At 40.2% G+C, this 19,428-nt stretch overlaps 1 protein-coding gene across 2 annotated transcripts in view; it reads right to left on the bottom strand.

Annotated features, from left to right (window-relative positions):
- The window catches only part of FAF1 (Fas associated factor 1), a 250,018-nt gene that overhangs the window by 41,818 nt on the left and 188,772 nt on the right, over positions 1-19,428 (bottom strand). For both annotated transcript variants that reach the window (XM_084852547.1, XM_084852548.1), the window contains one exon: positions 14,824-14,912. In XM_084852547.1, the coding sequence (XP_084708673.1) occupies positions 14,824-14,912 (89 nt within the window). The remainder of the gene's footprint in view (positions 1-14,823; positions 14,913-19,428) is intronic.

Here is a 19,428-nt window from a genome sequence, read left to right as displayed (position 1 = left end):
GCCCACCAATCAGGATGACCCTGGGTTCTAGTATTTTAAGAGAGGGAGAAAAATGTCTCCATGTCTACACCATGCCTAATTTTGCAGACCTCTATCATGTCTCCCCTTACCCTCCTTTATTCCAAGCTAAACCATCCCAGATGTTGTAACTTTCTCTCATAGTGGAGATGCTCCAGCCCCTTGATCATTTTAGTTGCTCTTTTCTGCACCTTTTCCAGCTTTACAATATCTTTTTTTAGGTGTGGTGACCAGAACTGTACACAGTATTCCAAGTGTGGTCGCACCATAGATTTGTATAGGCGCAGTACGATATTGGCAGTTTTATTCTCAATTCCTTTTCTAATTGCGCCTAACATGGAGTTTGCCTTTTTTACAGCAGCCACACACCAGACTCACATCTTCACTGAGCTGCCCATCACAACCCCAAGATCTCTTTCCTGGTCAGTCACTGCTAGCTCTGATCCCATCAGGCTATACTTGAAGCTGGGTTTTTTTTCCCCTAACATGAAACACTTTACACTTGCTTACATTGAACTGCATTTGCCATTTAGATGCCTATTCTCCCAGTTTGGAGAGATCCTTTTGGAGCTCTTCGCAAACTCTTTTTGTTTTAACCACCCTAAATAATTTGGTGTCATCCACAAACTTGTCCATATCATTTATGAACAGGTTGAAAAGCACTGGTCCTAATTCAGATCCCTGTGGGACCCACTATTTACTTCCCTCCATTGGGAGAATTTACCATTTATTCCTACTCTCTGCTTTCTGTTCTTTAACCAGTTACTGATCCATAAGAGGACCTGTCCTCTTATTCCATGACTGCTAAGTTTGCTCAGGAGTCTCTGGTGAGGGACTTTGTCAAAAGCCTTTTGGAAGTCCAAGTAAACAACGTCTACCGGATCACCCCTGTCTACATGTTTACTGACACTCTCAAAGATCTCTAAAAGATTTAGTGAGACAGGACTTACTTTGCGGAAGCCGTGCTGATTATTTTTCAGCAGGGCTTGTCATTCTATATGCTTACTAATTTTATCTTTAATAATGCCTTCAACCAATTTACCCGGAACAGATGTTAAGCTAAGCAATTTCCTGGATCCCCCCTGGATCCCTTTTTGACAATTGGTGTTATATTGGCCATCTTCCAGTCTTCTGGTATAGAGGATGATCTTAGGGACATGTTGCATATTTTCTTTAGAAGATCAGCAATTTCATATTTGAGTTCTTTGAGAACTCTAGGATGGATACCTTCTGGGCCCGGTGATTTATTTGCTTTCAATTTATCTATAAGGCTGAGAACTTCATCTTTTGTCACCACTATTTGCCTCAGTTCCTCAGACTCCCTTCCTGAGTCTGGCACAGTTCAGGCACAGATATCTGTCCTAGATCTTCTGCAGTGATGACAGATGAAAATAATTCATTCAGCTTCTCTGCAATCTCCTTGTTCTCCTTCAGTACTCCTTTAACTCCATTGTCATACAACGGTCCAACTGCCTCCCTGGCTGGTTTTCTGCTTCTGATATATTTAAAGAATTCTTTTTTGTCCTTGATGTTGTTTGCAATATGCTCTTCAAAATGCTTTTTTGCATCTCTTATTGTCTGCTTTCATCGCCTTTGTGCAAGCTTGTGCTGCCTTTTGTTTTCCTCACTTGGGCAAGACTTCCATTTTCTGAAGGAAGCTCTTTTCTCTAATAGCTCCCTTAACACTGCTCGTTAACCATGCTGGCAACCTCTTGGACTTGGTGCTACCTTTCCTAATCTGTGGTATACATTTTAGCTGGGCTTCTATTATTGTGGTTTTATGTAATCTCCAAGCATTTTGAAGGGATTTAATCCTCGTGACTCCCCCTTTTTACTTCCGTTTCACCAGTTCCCTCATTTTAGAGAAGTTTCCTCTTTTGAAGTCAAATGTGACTGTGTTGAGAATGGTGACAAATGTCACCATTTGAGTTGGTGACAAATGTCCTGAGCATTTTTCACTTAAATATATATTAAATCTGATAGTGCTGTGATCACTGTTTCTAATTGGTTCAACAACATTTACATCTCATATTAGGTCCTGGGCGACACCATTTAGGATTAAATGACCAACTATTCTAGGGCACAATAGTTTAGGGCGCTGAGAAATTTAACCTCTTTGTCATGGCTGGAACATGCATTAATCTAGTCAATGTGGGGTAACTGAAGTTGCCCATTATTATAACACTTCCTTGTTTGGCGGCCTCCCTGATATCGTTTTCCATCTCAAGGTCACTCTGAGCATTCTGGTCTGGGGGATGATAGTATGTTCCTAAAACTAAATTCATTTTGGAGCCTAGTATTGTCACCCACAGTGCTGCTGTGGAAGAGCCTACCCCTTTTAGGTCTTCTAGTCCACTCGACACTATGCCCTCTTTGACATACAGGGCAACACCTCCCCCAGTACGCCTTTCCCTGTCCTTCCTATAAAGTTTATATCCAGAGATGACCGTATCCTACTGGTTCTCTCCGCTTCACGAGGTTTCTGCAATGCCCACTATATCCAGGGTTTCCTTTAAAATCAAGCACTCCAGCTGGCTTGGAGGCTTCTAACATTTGCATAAAAACACCTATACATGGTTTCCCTCCCCAGATGCCTATAGCATGTGCATCTTTTGCTATGGGACGTTGTCCCCTTTGATTGGCTATTATGTTCTACCATGTACTCCTGGGCTATTTCCTCCCCTTCTACCTTTGGGCAATCAAAAACATTTTCATCTTCATCCCTTTGGGATGATTTAACCTGAACCGGATGCTTCCCAGCTCCTGTCAGCTTTCCATCAGGATTTAGTTTAAAAGCTGCTCTGCCACCCTATGTTTAGCACCAGCAGTCTGGTTCCATTTTGGTTCAAGTGGAGTCCGTCCCCTTGTACAGGCCCGGCTTGTCCCAAAACATTCCCCAGTGCCTTACAAATCTTACAAATCTCCCAGCACCAGTGTCTCATCCACACATTGAGACTCCTCAGCTTCGCCTGTTTAGCTGGCCCTGCACGTGGAACAGGTAGCATTTCAGGAGAAGCCTGGAGGTCCTGGATTTCAACCTCCTACCTAGCAACCTAAATTTTGCTTCCAGGACCTCATGACTACATTTCCCCACATTTTTGGTACCAACATGGACCACGACCACTGACTCCACCTCAGCACTATCTACTAGGCTATCTAGACAGTGCATGATATCCACAACCTTCGCACCAGGCAGGCAATTCACCATACAGTCTACATGCCCATCACAAACACAGCTGTCTATGTATCTAATGATCGAATCTCCCAGTACCACAAGCTGCCCTCCCGCCGGAGGCACATCCTCTGTTGTTGTTATACTATTGATCTGATGATGTCAGTATGACAACATAGCAACATTTAGTTGGCAGTTTAGTGGAAGGAGTGTGAAATCTTTTAAAAATAAATTAAACTGACAGCAAGATTACAGTTTTGGCAATATGTTGTCTGCAGCTAAGCTGCAATTATTTTTTTATTCTTTTTACCCAAACAACCCACATTTTATTTAAAAAGCTTTACTTAAAAATCAATTCACTTTAAGGCCAGGCTGAATTTACCCCACCCCACCCCCACCTGCACTTTCATGGAACCATTAATTCCTGTGTGAAGGGGCAGGGGGTCAAATGGTCGGAATCTTTGGGTAGGGGAGCTGGCTAACTTTTAAAGATAAGGTGGCTGAGGATTTTTTTAAAAAAAATAGCAGGGCAGGGGAAAACTTCACCACTGCTTCAGATGGTGACTAAGATGCTCTCAGCAGTTTTGTGGCATTCCCTGCTCATTTCGGACAGAATGCCTTTGGGAATAATGCTATTATTCTGTCCCAAATTAGAGCAAAATCGCTTCTACTTGAGCTGGCAGTGAAGCTTTCTTTTTCTGGAAAACTAAGAACCTCCAGCCACCTCATATTTAAAGGGAAGCCCACCCCACCCCCTTCACCTGAAATTTCTGAGAAATCGCCTCCTGAAGATTAATATCAAAAAATGGTCTGGGCTAAATACTTTGGTCCAGCATTCATTTACATACAACACTTTAAGGCCCCAACTAACCAAGGGGAAACACATGTGCAAACAATGTGCTCAATAGGCGTATTGGCCCATCCAGTGCAGTTGCCATGGGAGGTCCCGCTCTGAATCCCATTGCCATCAGAAGGGGATATGGAACAGCACCTTCTTTGTAGAAGAGCCCAGGTGGTAGAATTCCTCCTTGACGAGGCCCAACTAGCTGCCTCATTAGTGGTGTTTTGGATGGGCTGTTAAGACCTTCTTGATCCATTGGGCCTTCAGCTAGTTCATTCCCTGTTATTTTATGTCTGCTTTATTTTGTGAAGTTTTGATTCTGTTCCTATTCTTATCTTAGTTTATCATCATCATCATCATCGAGTGCGTATTGCAGATTGTTTTTGCTTATGTTGTGAGTCATCTTGAGGATCTTTGGAAGGTGGAATAAAAATATTTTAAATAGATAAAATAAGCAAATAAATATGTTCCCTATAGCTCAGATGTCTGATGCAGGAGCAGGGGATGTGCATGAGCAAGTTGTCGTGAATAGCACTTATTTTCTGTCTTGGGGAGAATCATCCTTTTAATCATCCTGATGATCATCCTTTTCAAGACACCCTGAACAGGGCCCTGCTGCAGATTCAGCTTTTTCAGTCTCAGGAAAACACACACAGAACCCACTGGAACATGTGTTTCCCATTTCTGTATCAGGACACTTCTCTACAATTCAACAAGTTTATTTGCAATTATGTTCTACTGAACTTATTGTGGTATGTATTCAATGGGCCATGTTCCCAAGTAGCTATGTAAAGGATGTCAACCTTAAGCATTTAACTTGATTCCAGACTAAACCTAAACTATTTAATTGTAACTATTACTTTTGGTAATACACCAAGAGGAAGTCTCTCTCTCTTTCTCTCTCTCTTTTGTAATGTCAGAGCAGTCATTTAGTTATTATTTGGGTCTACTAAAGAATATACTAGCCAACTGTGAGGGTTTTTTTAGTTTTTTGTTTTACATACAATGGTCATAATCCAAAGAGCAGCTTTACATGAACCCAAGTGAACCTACATTTCTAAATGTTGTGGAGGAATGTCATCATTAGTTTGACTCTCAATTTGAGAAAGACTGTGGCAGTGGAAAGAAAATAAAATCTTATTTTTTTCAAAAACAAATTGTTTCACTCAAAGAAGTATATGCCTCTCTAGCTTGCCTCTCTGCAGGCTCAAGTGCAAGACAGTTTGAAGTAAATGGCTAGTCTCTAATAATTTCTGGACCAATTAAATGTTACAGATGTGAGAGAGTTTAGCGGAGCCTCAGAACAAGACACAGTCCATAACATTTTGAAATTCAACAAGCTACATATTCACATAAAGAAACAGAAACCAAGGAATTCACCCTAGATATTCTGCATTTGCAAAGGATGAGAATCCATTTCAACGTTTTTATTGAGCCACACCTGAAGTTAAAACTATTACTGCCTACAGCTAATCATGGGAGTGTTAAAGACAAAAACACCCAGCTTGTCTAAACAAAACATCATAATAGAAAACATTAATTTGATCCTGTAACGATGACACTCCTGTATATTTTATAACGTAATACATAATAAAGTGTATGTTTAAGAAAGGACATAAAAGCTGCCCAAATGAAACCCATAGCCTTTAATGCTCTTCTTACAATTTTGTTAGAGCAACATTTAGTACAGATTTTTGTTGTTGAAAGAGGCTTCTCCCAAGGTTATTGTTGCAGTTGCATTTTGAAAAGAACTGTTTAAAACCCTTCACAATTGGCTTTTCCCCCAGATGGTTGCCTTTCCTCAATACACATATTTGAAGTACTTTTTTTTTAAGGTTGCCATTTTTTTTACTGTTCCTGTAATCTATGAAGTTAAACTTTTTGTGTCTTTGAGATAAAGTGAAGGGATAAAGCTTCACTTTCGTCATTTCTGTATCTCAGGCTGCTGTCAAAGGCACAGAGCCAGAGCCAGCCAGTTTTAAAACGTCCTTGTAACTGCACTTACCATCACAAACCTGTCCCAAAATTACTTCAGCAAAGGGCTTGTAGGGTTCACCACAGGAAATGTCAATTAACTGAACACAGGACAAATGGCAATCAGATGTTAAGCAAATAGCTATCCTCCATGAAAACCCTGAACACACATACACTACCCAATTATCTGGTTTAATTCAAACCATGGTTTAATATCCTGGCTTGTTCCAAAGCTGATATCCAGAGTTTCCTCACTTGGGAAAATGAGAAAATATGAGGACTTCCTGGTTTGTTTGCTCACTCACATGAAGGAAGGATTGAAGGGGCTGTGTGAATAGGCAAAAGGCTCACTTATATCTAGGCCTAATAATATGTTTGTCCAAATGCAAATGTGTCAAATGTGTAAAAATTACACATTAATCTGCAATTAAAAATAAATCAGTTTTAGTTATTTATATTAAAATTGTATATGTCACTTTCCGACTTACCAGATCTCCTCATGAGAGAAATACTTTGTAAATATGTTGCTATATAATAGCAGAAACAAATTTAACCTAGTATTCCCACCCACCCCAACATATCACAAAATGTGTACTACAGACATAGGGCAAAGGGCAGAATGGGCTTTCCCAAAATTATGTAGGGCAGTAGTACCAGATTAAAAAAATAGCAGCTATGAATAATTGGGCTGGACAATATAAATTGTCTTAAGCACAACAGGGTGAATGAAGCTTAAGTAATGTTCATTCTTAAGTAACTAAGGAAACTTAAATGGTACCAAGAGATGAAAAAGAATCATAAAATTTGTAGGATACCCTTTGCTGAGACAAGATCTGACAAGAAGAAATGACAGAAATGCCAAGCTTTTCAATATTCCAAAATGTCCAGTTTCCCAATATTCCCAGATAAGAAGCATATTGTGGTCTTATGAGAAAATACCCTATTTGAATAAAACTGAATTTTATTATGTGTGTATGTGCAAGTATGATTGTGTGACACTTTCTATAAATTGTAGTATTTATACAGAAAACTCATAGTAAGTTAAGAGAAATTAGACTTTCATTTGTACAATGGAATTCCAAGTGTGATTCAAACAAACTGGCATATTAAAGTTGATAAATGGAAAACTGTTCCCTAGAAATAGAACTGTGCATGAACAGGTAAGTAAGACATTTTAGAAGTAGCTGCTTTGTGAACCTAATATGTTTCTTTCTGATTACATCTTTTTCATTCTAGATCCATAATTTAAACACAAACTGGCATATATTTTGCACTGTACAAATACTGAAAAACAGTTCACAAATTTGAAGAGCTCAGAATCCCTCTCCTGGCCTTTATCAGTGTTACTCTCACTTCCACAGTTTAAAAACAACCACCACCATGTTTTTTGGAAGGAAGAATGAAATATTAGCTGATGGGAAGTCAAAGTGAATAGAGGTTTTCAACTGGGATTTGCAAATAAAGGGAGGGTTTTTTTCCCAAGCAACTGTAAGACAATATATATCTACCATGAATCTTATCCTAAAGCAATGAGGGCTAAATGTTGCATAACAAGAAAAATAAACACTATATTAGACCTACTGTTACTTAACTTAAAAATGTGGACAAGTCAGACCAGCTGTGTAACAGTCAATGCTTTTACAGTAATAAATTTTGACAGCAAAAATAAAAAGAATGCATTATCGAGATATCATCAAATGGGCCCTGTCAGTACATAGGAACTCCACCCTGTATAAGCTTGTCAAAAAGTGTTACTGTAATCCATTGAGAAGTCTCCTCCTCAGGCAAGAGTGGAAAAAATGCATAAGGGAGGCTCAAACAGGTGTGTTGAATTGTAATACCATTATTTAAGCACAGATCTCTTCTCATTAGTTTCATATGTGACAAATTCAGGATCTGTTCTTGCCTATCATGCAATGCTAAAATCATCAATCAACAGTCAAGTTAAAAGCCAAATGTAAACAATGAAGCTGTGGACATGTCTTTTTAACACTGTACACTCCTCAAACACAAAAGGCTGAATAAATGTCTGCTGTTTCTCTTAGAGCTCCCAGCCAGGCCTACCCACTCACATTTTAAAACTGGAGGACTTTATGTTGCCCAATTAAAATTGGTTTCCCTAGGAACAGAAACAGCCACTGAACAGAGGCTCACATCCTCTCAAGGACACTACTGCTCAGGATAGGATTGCCAATGTATTAGGACAATACATTACAATGTAGTCCACAACCACTTAGCTGCCTATACTGCTGTTATCTTTCTCAAACATTCTGGGAAGCCAGTGTTGCAGGGCTGAAAGATACCTACTGGTGACTCAGGATGGAACTATAGTATTTATATAAAGTACTTCAGTTACCTGAATTTTAGTCATCAGGACCAGTAAGTTTGCTGGTTCATTGTTAGCAACCTCCATATCTCAGTTACCTCTGCTAATGTCTCAAAGGATTTGCTCACTAATAGCAGAGACAAGAGTAGCACAGAACTGGAAGTCCTCTTACAATGAAGCAGAGTGATGTGGGCTACTTTTTCAGGTGGTAGTTTGTCGGGAGCAGCAGATTTTAAATAATTTATGTACTTATTGCGTAACTTACAATTAAATATTTAATAATCAGGGTAGTTCCAGGTTTAACAGAGTAAGTGCTTTTTCTAAGATGGGTTCTACTGCTTCATGTTCTTGGTCATCAAACAGAAACAGCAGGAGGCAGGTGCCATCTTGGTAGAGGCATTTCATGCTTTGAAAGAGGGAAGGGGCAGACAAACACACTCTCAATATCTCGAGCGGGAACCATGAATTGAATTATAAAGCAGTTGCTCGTATCTCATGCTCAAGCCACCCTGTGCTAATTTTTCAGCACCCAGCAATGTGGTAAGGTGGTTGTTGTTAAGCAGAGATAGGACTTAACCTGGGAATGCTGAAGCTTAAAAACAGTGGTGAGGAAAATGTAGCCCTCCAGATGTTGTTGTTGGACTGCAACTCCATCAGACCTAGCCAGCAAAGCCAATGGTGAGAGAAGATAGGAGTTGTAGTCATCATCTTTTGTTCCCCATCCCTGCTTTTAAGAAACAGAAGCCCTGTGAGGATTTGCAATGCAACTATGGAATCAAGCAGTGGTGCATTCATTAGAACTCACTTCTAAATCAATTGTATTTTGTTGCAAGGTTGAAGTCCTAAGCATACTTAAGAGTAAGACTGATTGAAATCAATGAAACTACTTTCTGATTTCTAACTTCTGTCCATCGTTAGGCCAAATAGTGGAGGGCTATAACTTATTGAAATTCAGCTTTCAATAATTTTAACTGTGAGTTTCTTTATCCATTTTTACAGACTTTCTGTTTTGAGATCTACTATGCAATAGCAACTTGGACTACTGGTGTGAGGCAACAGATTATTTTACAGTTGGTAACTCAAGTCTATGTTAATGTAAGGAAAGCCCGTGTTTTTCCATAACATATCTGGGTTAATAAATACAGAGATCTGCTCTATATGCATTAATCTGGATTCCCATTCCCACTCCATATTCACTATCACTTCTGCAGAACAGAACACGTATTTCATTCATAGGCATGTATTATATGTGTCTGTGTGTAGGGGTGGTGGTGGGGAGATGATACCACTCTTTAATCACCCCATTTTTCTGAGTAAAAGCTCATTAAATTAAAAGCCAAGGCTTGTTATTAAATAATTTTTAATCATATATTCAATCACAACATTGTTAAAGGGTACTGAAAGAGAAACTATTTAGGTTCAAAGAACTCTTGCATGTGCCCTTGAATTTGAGAAAAGGGCACATACAAGCTCAAGGAAAGGATCCTGGTTCCTTTGGTTCTGAAAGAAGATCAGGAGGAGGCACAGTTTGTTGCTCTGGCTCAAGCAGCAAAATGAGTTAAGCCAGTGCCGTGAGGAAAGAAGCACTGTCTCCAACAGTTAACACCACTGCTGCTGTTCCTCTCTGAGAAGGCAGCAACAAGAGATGAAGTAGCACGCTGAGTTGGGAACAGCATAAGGTTTGCTTCTACTATCTCTAGAGGTCTAGGACCAAATAAATACAGCAGTGGTTTTCAAAAAGGGAAGTTGCCAAGGAAGGTATAAAGTTTTCTCTGGCCTGTCCTCATCCATATGCTTAGGACCATGTCCTCCATACCAAGGCCATACAAGAAGCAGAGTGCCCCATTCCTGGTTATGAGCAGAGCAATCTATTTTTATAGGGTCACTCTCACGCCACAAAAGAGTAAAGAGACAGATTTAACTTGCTGTGAGTGCATTCAGCTCTTTGATAAGGTTGCTCCCAGGCTGAGACAGCACTGGGCATTATACATAAACCTTTTGTCTTACTTTTTTTCCTCAGTTACTGTCAGTGAGGCTAGAAGAACTATATCCTATATCCAGGGAGGTTCACTGTAACTATGAAAGTTCCTGTCCTATAGCCTGGTACCCATATCAGAAGACACCATCTAGGCTGAAGTATATTACATAGCTATTTATGTGGTTTGAAGATCATTAGGCATGCAAGTTACAAAACTACCAAAGGTAAAGCTCAAAATGCATGCACTGCCTTATTACTGATTTTTTTTTCCAGCTGAAATATACACACAAAAGCATCTTTTGTGCTTCAGTGTACAATATAAGTATACGTGTTGACTGAAAAAACACAACACCAAAAACCTCAGAAGAACTTTCTGTTTATCTTTTTGTGGTTTATGATGACTTACTGTTGCTACTAAGAAAACAGTAGCAGAAACCGGAATCTGTATCCTGCTTGCTATTGTCACATTTTGAATGAATCGTCATGTACATGCATTAAAGTCTTCGCTAGAAAAAAGAAGTTGCTATTTAAACACAAGTTGTCAGGAACAGGGTTTATAAAAAGATGTTACATGTTAACTAGCAAACCACTAAAAACCAATATTTTGTTTCACATGCCAACGCCTCTTCTTAAGTACATAAATAGCAGATTGTTTATTACACACTCCCTGTTCAGCACATTACTCTACCCAGTGAATTATTCCTCTTAAAATCATTCTGAAGAATAAAGCCAGTCCATTCCTCAAATGACCCTAAATGCTGCACTCAATGATTGACACAAGATCTACGCAGGCATTCACTTGCCCCATGAGTAGCCTTAATCAGGATGTGGACATGCATGCACTCTCATCCCCAGTGTCCACGAGTGCCTAGCTACCTCATAGATCTTCATACATTAAGTGTGAAGATTTGATAAGGCAGGGGAAATGCAGGGAGCTTTGTAAGCATGTCACCTCCTCAGTTTAGATACACTCATGTTGCAGGTGAAAGCCAGCACAGAGCTAATATATTTTTGATTAACTCTTAGCCACTTTGCATGTTCAACCCTCTGCCCCCCAATCAAAAAGTGAATGCACAGATGACTTGCAATTGTTTCTTGTGCTTCCAGCATATGTGAAAGTGTGTGCGCGTGTGTCTGTGTATATGAGTGCTGTCAGTAGAGGTTGGTGGCTCTGATTTTGGTGGGGCTGTAAATCCATTATGGGTTTGAGTCAGAACCAGACAGAACCCTAAAGGACCTATCCCCAAAATATGTTCAGTACCTTGGAAAGCTTCTTCAGAGTTCTGGCTGGTTCTGACTGATGGATTCACAGCCCCACCGAATGGATTCACAGCCCCACCGAAATCTGAGCCACCAGCCTCCACTGCATGTTGTGCATCTACCCCCACTCCAAGACATTTGGAAATCCTTCAACTGTAAAGTGACTTTTTGCCATTTCTCTGAAAGTGAGAAGCCATCCTACATTTTCTGGTCAGCTACGTATGGCAGCCCCACCGACAGCTAAATACTACAAGATCAGGTTGGTGGTGGTTCTGACAAGCACTAGGAGGCCACAATTCAGTATTGTATTTGGGATTGAAGGGTTATGAGTTGTGCAGCCCTGTCTTGGATAATTGAAAGGAAAGGGGGCAGGGCTATGATAACATCGCAGCCAACTCAACCAAGAAGTTTCCATTTTTTTTGGTAGCTGCTCAGTCATCATGGCACATGGAAGAGTCATTCTTCCTCACCCAGAAAATAACTAGTCTCCCTATCATGCAGACAGTGGCAATACAGCTCTGCCCAGTTTCACTAACTGCAGGGATAGTGATTGATCTCAGCAAGGCTCCAGGCAGAGGCGACAGCACCAGAGCCCACTGCATAAAACAAGGGTTAAACCCTAATATAGATAGGGAACAGCAGCCTGTTAAAAGAAATTACTAAAATTCTACCATGCATCACCCTATCCCTGGCAGCCAAAAGCCAGCAAGAATTGGGGTGCTGGATTAAGTCATATGAATCTATTAATGATTCTTTACAAGCCCACAATTTAAGCAGGTACATCAATTAGTTTCCACCAATTTAAAATGGTGGCAACCACAGTCCCCACACTTACATGCCAAGGTAATATATAATCTATTTATAGTATATACTCTACTAAACAGTCCAGTCATTTGTGGCCTGAGTTTTAGACCGTGTGTGTGTGTGTGTGTGTGTGTGTGGGAGAGGGAGAGGGAGAGAGAGGGAGGGACAGAGAGAGAGAGAGAGAGAGGGAGGGAGAGAGAGAGAGAGAGAGAGAGAGAGAATTTGTACCTCTTGACTCCTTGCTGCTAAATTGCAATCAAAATGTTCAATTACATTCTGCCATGGATTTTAATTTTGCAACCCCATAATTAAAATTTCTATTGAGAATGTAAAGGAATTAAAGTCATTTTCATTGACAATGAGTTATGGAGAAACAAGTAGAGAAAAAAATGGACAGAGTAGATATAATGCAGAATACATTCTGATTATTATACAATATAATCAGTAAATTTTGTACTAACGAGACACAAGATTTAAATGGCTGAATAATGTATTTAGTGCATTATTGACAATCAGTGTCTCTACACCTAGGATAACAATAATCTTGAATGGCAACACATCCATTATTACAAATTCCTAACTAAGTACTTCATTACTTGCAAATGTCACTCTCAATTTACAGAGTAACAGATACACATCTCACTACTGTATACCTGGCTTGTGTCTACTTTTGTGTGTAACTGAAACACTGACAGTTCTGGAAAACTTTATACTTGCAAGTGTTCATTTTAGTTTTCATAAAAGAGACCTCCATGGAAGTGTATAATATTATTTAATACTAATAATATTTGTTATGATTATTAATATTATTATAATAAATTCTGCTTTGCTAGAGTATAAACTATGCTTATTTTCCCATCTTTAATTTTAAAGGTAGGGAAGAAAAAATAGTGGTAATGTTTATGTAGTATATTGCCAAACCTCATAATGAAAAAAGAAATGTCATGAACAATATCCATGTATAAATATGTTTTGATTATTTGAACAGCCTATAGTAAACATAAACATGCAACCAAAATCTCCTATTCCAGAATAGTTCCATGATTTCAATTGCATTACCCTGATGCAAGGTATTTTTAGGCTGGCAATCTTATTATTTCCATTTTCCCCCTTGTTAAGGATGTAATTTTAGGTAAACAGTAACATCTTTAAAACAAGTACTGTTTAACAAGTTTTCATTAAAAATAACAATAATATGAGCAGTATCAAACAATCTTTAATTCTGCAATCTCATATTTGAGTCTTTCCAGATCATTTTCCTAGTGCAATAAATGCAAAGTTTCTTCACATTTTCTCCACAGGATCCAGATGCATTCCCTCAAGACAGTACTTTTACTGCAAGAATACTCCATTTTCCCAGTACTCAAAGACAATATTTGTCACTGCATTATTTTTGCAAATGGTGTGAAAGTTTGTGAGATTTACAGGTACCTATTGGACAGTGCGTGTGCCATCACTATAATGACACCAGTATCATAACTGTGATAATTTGATAATGCCTCCCCTCCAGTTTGTGTTATATTAATTTGTGCTATATTAGTATTTCTTACCAGTTTAGAGAGCACTCCATTGCTATAGCACCTCAGAATGGAATATTCATCTTTCCCATTTAAAAAGAGGAAAATACCTAATAGAACTCCCTTTGGTCTGTAGCATATCATATGATATCATGAACCTGTTGCTACATTCTTTTAAAGTTATTTAAAGGCTGTATAGTCATTTCTTCCTAAAGGAAATCAACCCTGAGTGCTCATTGGAAGGACAGATACTGAAGCTGAAGCTCAAATATTTTGGCCACCTAATGCGAAGAGAAAACTCTCTGGAAAAGACCCTGATGCTGGGAAAGACTGAAGGCAAAAGGAGAAGGGGATGGCAGAGGATGAGATGGCTAGATAGCATCACTGATGCAATGAATATGGACTTAAGCATGCTCCGGGAGAGAGCGCAGGACAGGAAGGCCTGGCGTGCTATGGTCCATGGGGTCACGAAGAGTCGGACACGACTGAACGACTGAACAATAATAGTCATTTCTATCACTGTGGTGCACATCTGTCCTGGATTTTTTTTTTTAGAAAGTTGCAGATGATGATTCTTGCTGCAGCAAGGCTACCCCTTCATCCTGGTCCATTACATGGGATAGAGTATCATGCTATTAGGGCAGCCTAATGAAAAGGAGAACAGCACTCCTGTTCAGTTGTATAGAATAAGTAATTTTGTCAGGTGCAGATTCTCTTAGCTCTGCAATAACAACCTTCAAAAATGTCCTCATCACACAAATATTAAAGGTGCAGGAGCCGTGTTTTTAGCATCTGGTTACATTATTCACAACTGGTACTGAACTGGGGCTAGCATAGACATTGCACTATTTCACAGCATCCAGCATTTTTAATTATCTGGAAAGGCCCTCACTCTAAATTCATTAGGTGACTATAGTGATGTCCAGCTCTCACCTCATCCTTTATGTCTTCCTGCTGCTGAGCACTGAAGATCTCCATTGCAGCCATCAGCCTCATCATTAGCTCATCCACTGTTGTGTTACCTAGCAACAAGGAAAGATTGCTGAACATATTATTAAAGTTATTAAAAAAAACCAGAAAGTCATTCTAGAAATAATCCAAAAGTAGTACCTACTGGTGTTTTTTTTTTTTTAAAGTTGTAATAAGAAAAGGTGATTAGATTCTTAGAATATTTTGAGTTTGTGTGTTTTTAAGAAAAGTTTCTAAATTTTCCAGCAAGTGTAAATACATGGCTAAATGAAAATATTTATTCCTGGATTGATTAATGATGCTTTCAGTTGTGTCTTCATAGTGGAGAGGATATCAAAGTCAGGATCACTAATCAGGAAAATAAAATGAAAAAGGGGATCTTTATTTCTTTTGATGTAGCTAGTTAGTTCTAACCATCTTTTAAAAATATTTTCAAACTGTCGTGTAAAATTCAGGGTAACTTTACAGAAGAAAATCAATTAATTAATTAATCGATTACATTTCTATACCACCCAATAGCCAAAGTTCTCTGGGAGGTTCACAACGTATTATTAAAAAAAAGGTTGAAAACATTATCACAAAACACTTTTTCATTGGGTATTACCAATTGTACCCAATTCCTAAAGACATTTCTCTTGCATTTGGATCACTGCCTTGTTGTGGCGAAGGGGCTTGCGTAACTCAGTGAAGCCATAAGCTATGCCGTGCAGGGCCACCCAAGACGGACAGGTCATGGCAGAGAGTTCTGACAAAATGTGGTCCACTGGAGAAGGAAATGGCAACCCACTCCAGTATTCTTGCCAAGAAAACCCCATGAAACGTATCACAAGGCTAAAAGATATGACGCCGCAAGATGAGCCCCTCAGGTCGGAAGGTGTCCAATATGCTACTGGGGAAGAGCAGAGGGTATTTCCAAGTAGCGCCAGAAAGAGTGAAGCGGCTGGGCCAAACCCGAAAGGACACTCAGCTGTGGATGTGTCTGGTGGTGAAAAGAAAATCCGATGCTGTAAAGAACAATATTGTTTAGGAACCTGGAATGTCAGATCAATGAATCAAGGTAAGCTGGAGGTGGTCAAACATGAGATGGCAAGATTGAACATCGACATCTTGGGAATCAGCGAACTAAAATGGACAGGCATGGGCGAATTTAATTCAGGTGACCATCATATCTACTATTGTGGGCAAGAATCCCTTAGAAGAAATGGAGTAGCACTCATAGTCAACAAAAGGGTGGGAAAAGCAGTACTGGGGTACAATCTTAAAAATGATAGAATGATCTCAGTACGAATCCAAGGCAAACCATTCAACATCACAGTAATTCAAGTCTATGCCCCAACCACTGAGGCCGAAGAACCTGAGGTTGATCGGTTCTATGAAGACCTACAACACCTTCTAGAACTAACACCAAAAAAAGATGTCCTCTTCATCATAGGGGATTGGAATGCTAAAGTAGGAAGTCAAGAAATCACCAGGATAACAGGCAGGCATGGCCTTGGTGTACAGAATGAAGCAGGACAAAAGCTAATAGCATTTTGCCAAGAGAACATGCTGATCATAGCAAACACTCTTTTCCAACAGCACAAGAGGCGACTCTACACATGGACGTCACCAGATGGTCAATATCGAAATCAGATTGATTATGTCCTTTGCAGTCAAAGATGGAGAAGCTCCATACAGTCAGTAAAAACAAGACCTGGAGCTGACTGTGGCTCAGATCATGAGCTGCTTCTTGCAAAATTTCGGCTTAAATTGAAGAACGTCGGGAAAACCACTAAACCGTTCAGGTATGACCTAAATCATATCCCTGATGAATATACAGTGGAGGTGAGGAATAGATTTCAGGGATTAGACCTGATAGACAGAGTGCCTGAGGAACTATGGACGGAGGTCCGTAACATTGTTCAGGAGGCAGCAACGAAATCCATCCCAAAGAAAAAGAAATGCAAGAAAGCCAAGTGGCTGTCTGATGAGGCTTTACAAGTAGCTCACGAAAGAAGGGAAGCGAAAAGCAAGGGAGAAAGGGGAAGATATACCCAACTGAATGCAGAGTTCCAGAGAATAGCAAGGAGAGACAAGAAGGCCTTCTTAAATGAACAATTGAAAGAAATCGAGGAAAACAACAGAATGGGAAAGACTAGAGATCTCTTCAAGAAAATTGGAGATCTCAAGGGAACGTTTTGTGCAAAGACGGGCATGATAAAGGACAAAGAAGGCAGGGACCTAACAGAAGCAGATGAGATTAAGAAGAGGTGGCAAGAATACACAGAAGAACTATACAGGAAAGATCTGAATGTCCCTGATAGCCATGATAGTGCGGTCACTGAACTTTAGCCGGACATCCTCGAGAGTGAAGTCAAGTGGGCCTTAGGAAGCATTAGTAACAACAAAGCTAGCGGAGATGACAGTATTCCAGCCGAGCTATTTAAAATCCTAAAAGATGATGCTGTTAAAGTGCTGCATTCAATATGCCAACAAATCTGGAACACTCAACAGTGGCCAGAAGACTGGAAAAGGTCAGTTTACATTCCAATTCCAAAGAAGGGCAACGCCAAAGAGTGTTCAAACTACCGCACAATTGCGCTCATTTCACATGCCAGCAAGGTGATGCTCAAAATCCTACAAGCTAGGCTTCAGCAGTATGCGAACCGAGAACTACCAGAAGTACAAGCTGGGTTTAGAAGAGGCAGAGGAACTAGAGATCAAATCGTCAACATTCGCTGGATCATGGAGAAAGCAAGAGAATTCCAGAAAAACGTCTATTTCTGCGTCATTGACTACGCTAAAGCCTTTGATTGTGTGGATCACAACAAACTGTGGCAAATTCTGAAAGTGATGGGAGTACCAGACCACCTTACCTGTCTCCTGAGAAACCTGTACGAGGGTCAAGAAGCAACAGTAAGAACCAGACATGGAACAACCGAGTGGTTCAAAATTGGGAAAGGAGTACGACAAGGCTGCATATTGTCACCCTGCTTATTTAACTTATATGCAGAGTACATCATGAGAAATGCCGGGTTGGATGAATCACAGGTCGGAATTAAGATTGCTGGGAGAATTATCAACAACCTCCGATATGCAGACGATACCACCCTAATGGCAGAAAGCGAAGAAGATCTAAAGAGCCTCTTGTTGAGGGTGAAAGAGGAGAGTGCAAAAGCTGGTTTGAAACTCAACATTAAAAAAACTAAGATCATGGCATCTGGCCCCATCACTTCCTGGCATATAGAAGGGGAAGAAATGGAAACAGTGACAGATTTTACTTTCTTGGGCTCCAAGATCACCGCAGACGGTGACTGTAGCCATGAAATTAAAAGACGCTTGCTCCTTGGGAGGAAAGCTATGGCCAACCTAGACAGCATAGTAAGAAGCAGAGACATCACCTTGCCGACAAAGGTCCGTCTAATCAAAGCTATGGTTTTCCCAGTAGTAATGTATGGCTGTGAGAGCTGGACTATAAGGAAGGCTGAGCGCCGAAGAATCGATGCTTTTGAACTGTGGTGCTGGAGAAGACTCTTACGAGTCCCCTGGACTGCAAGGAGGTCAAATCAGTCCATCCTAAAGGAAATCAACTCTGAGTGCTCATTGGAAGGACAGATAATGAAGCTGAAGCTCCAATATTTTGGCCACCTAATGCGAAGAGAAAACTCCCTGGAAAAGACCCTGATGCTGGGAAAGACTGAAGGCAAAAGGAGAAGGGGACAGCAGAGGATGAGATGGCTAGATAGCATCACGGATGCAATGAATATGAACTTGAGCACGCTCCGGGAGAGAGCGCAGGACAGGAAGGCCTGGCGTGCTATGGTCCATGGGGTCACGAAGAGTCGGACACGACTGAACGACTGAACAACAAGAACAATATATAGCTTGCTGCCCCTGGAAATTCCAGCCCAACAAACGTCTACACTAACCTGAATATAGTTAAAATGTGTTTTAAAAGATAAAATATAGTTAAAAGGTGAAAATCCCACCCTTCTCCATTGTACAGCACGTAGGGCCTGTCAGGTTTCTATTTTTGGGTGGCATTGCCAATGCAAGCTGAGTTGATGTATATACAAGAGAGAAATCCCACTCTTCTACATTCCATGGTATGTAAGGTCTTCCTTTGTGTCTGCTAGAGTATTGGCTGCTTTTGGCATTGTTAGATTTTACATTGTGAATTTCAGGTCATAGGTATAACTGTGACCTGGTTTGAATGATCACTGAGTGTCAAACAAGCCACTGTGGCTTGTTTAATCCATGGCGCATGCGGGACGCGATTTCCCTAATTAGTCACACAGATGCAACTTATTCTGTCATCTGAACCTGGGTGGCATGTCTTGTTGGAAGGGGAAACAACCCTTAAACAACCCATGGCCTGTTGTTGAGTTATTTGAGGGTTGTTTCCCCCTCCAACAAGTCATGCCTACTCAACTTTTTAGCAGTTGGAGAAGAACTCTAAACATTTCGATGCCTCTATGAGCAAGAGCCAAGAGTATACATAGAGACTTTGGAGACTTTATATATGATAAAAAATAAAACTGGCCAAACTTTGGTTGGATCTAAGCCCTAGCTTTGCCCCCAAATGCACTT

This window comes from Heloderma suspectum, chromosome 4 (assembly GCF_057233095.1).
Source record: "Heloderma suspectum isolate Gila_16-S chromosome 4, 16-S_ref, whole genome shotgun sequence".
NCBI classification, from domain to species: domain Eukaryota; kingdom Metazoa; phylum Chordata; class Lepidosauria; order Squamata; family Helodermatidae; genus Heloderma; species Heloderma suspectum.
Note: the sequence above shows the minus strand (reverse complement) of the source record. Positions and strands in the feature narration are given on the sequence as shown.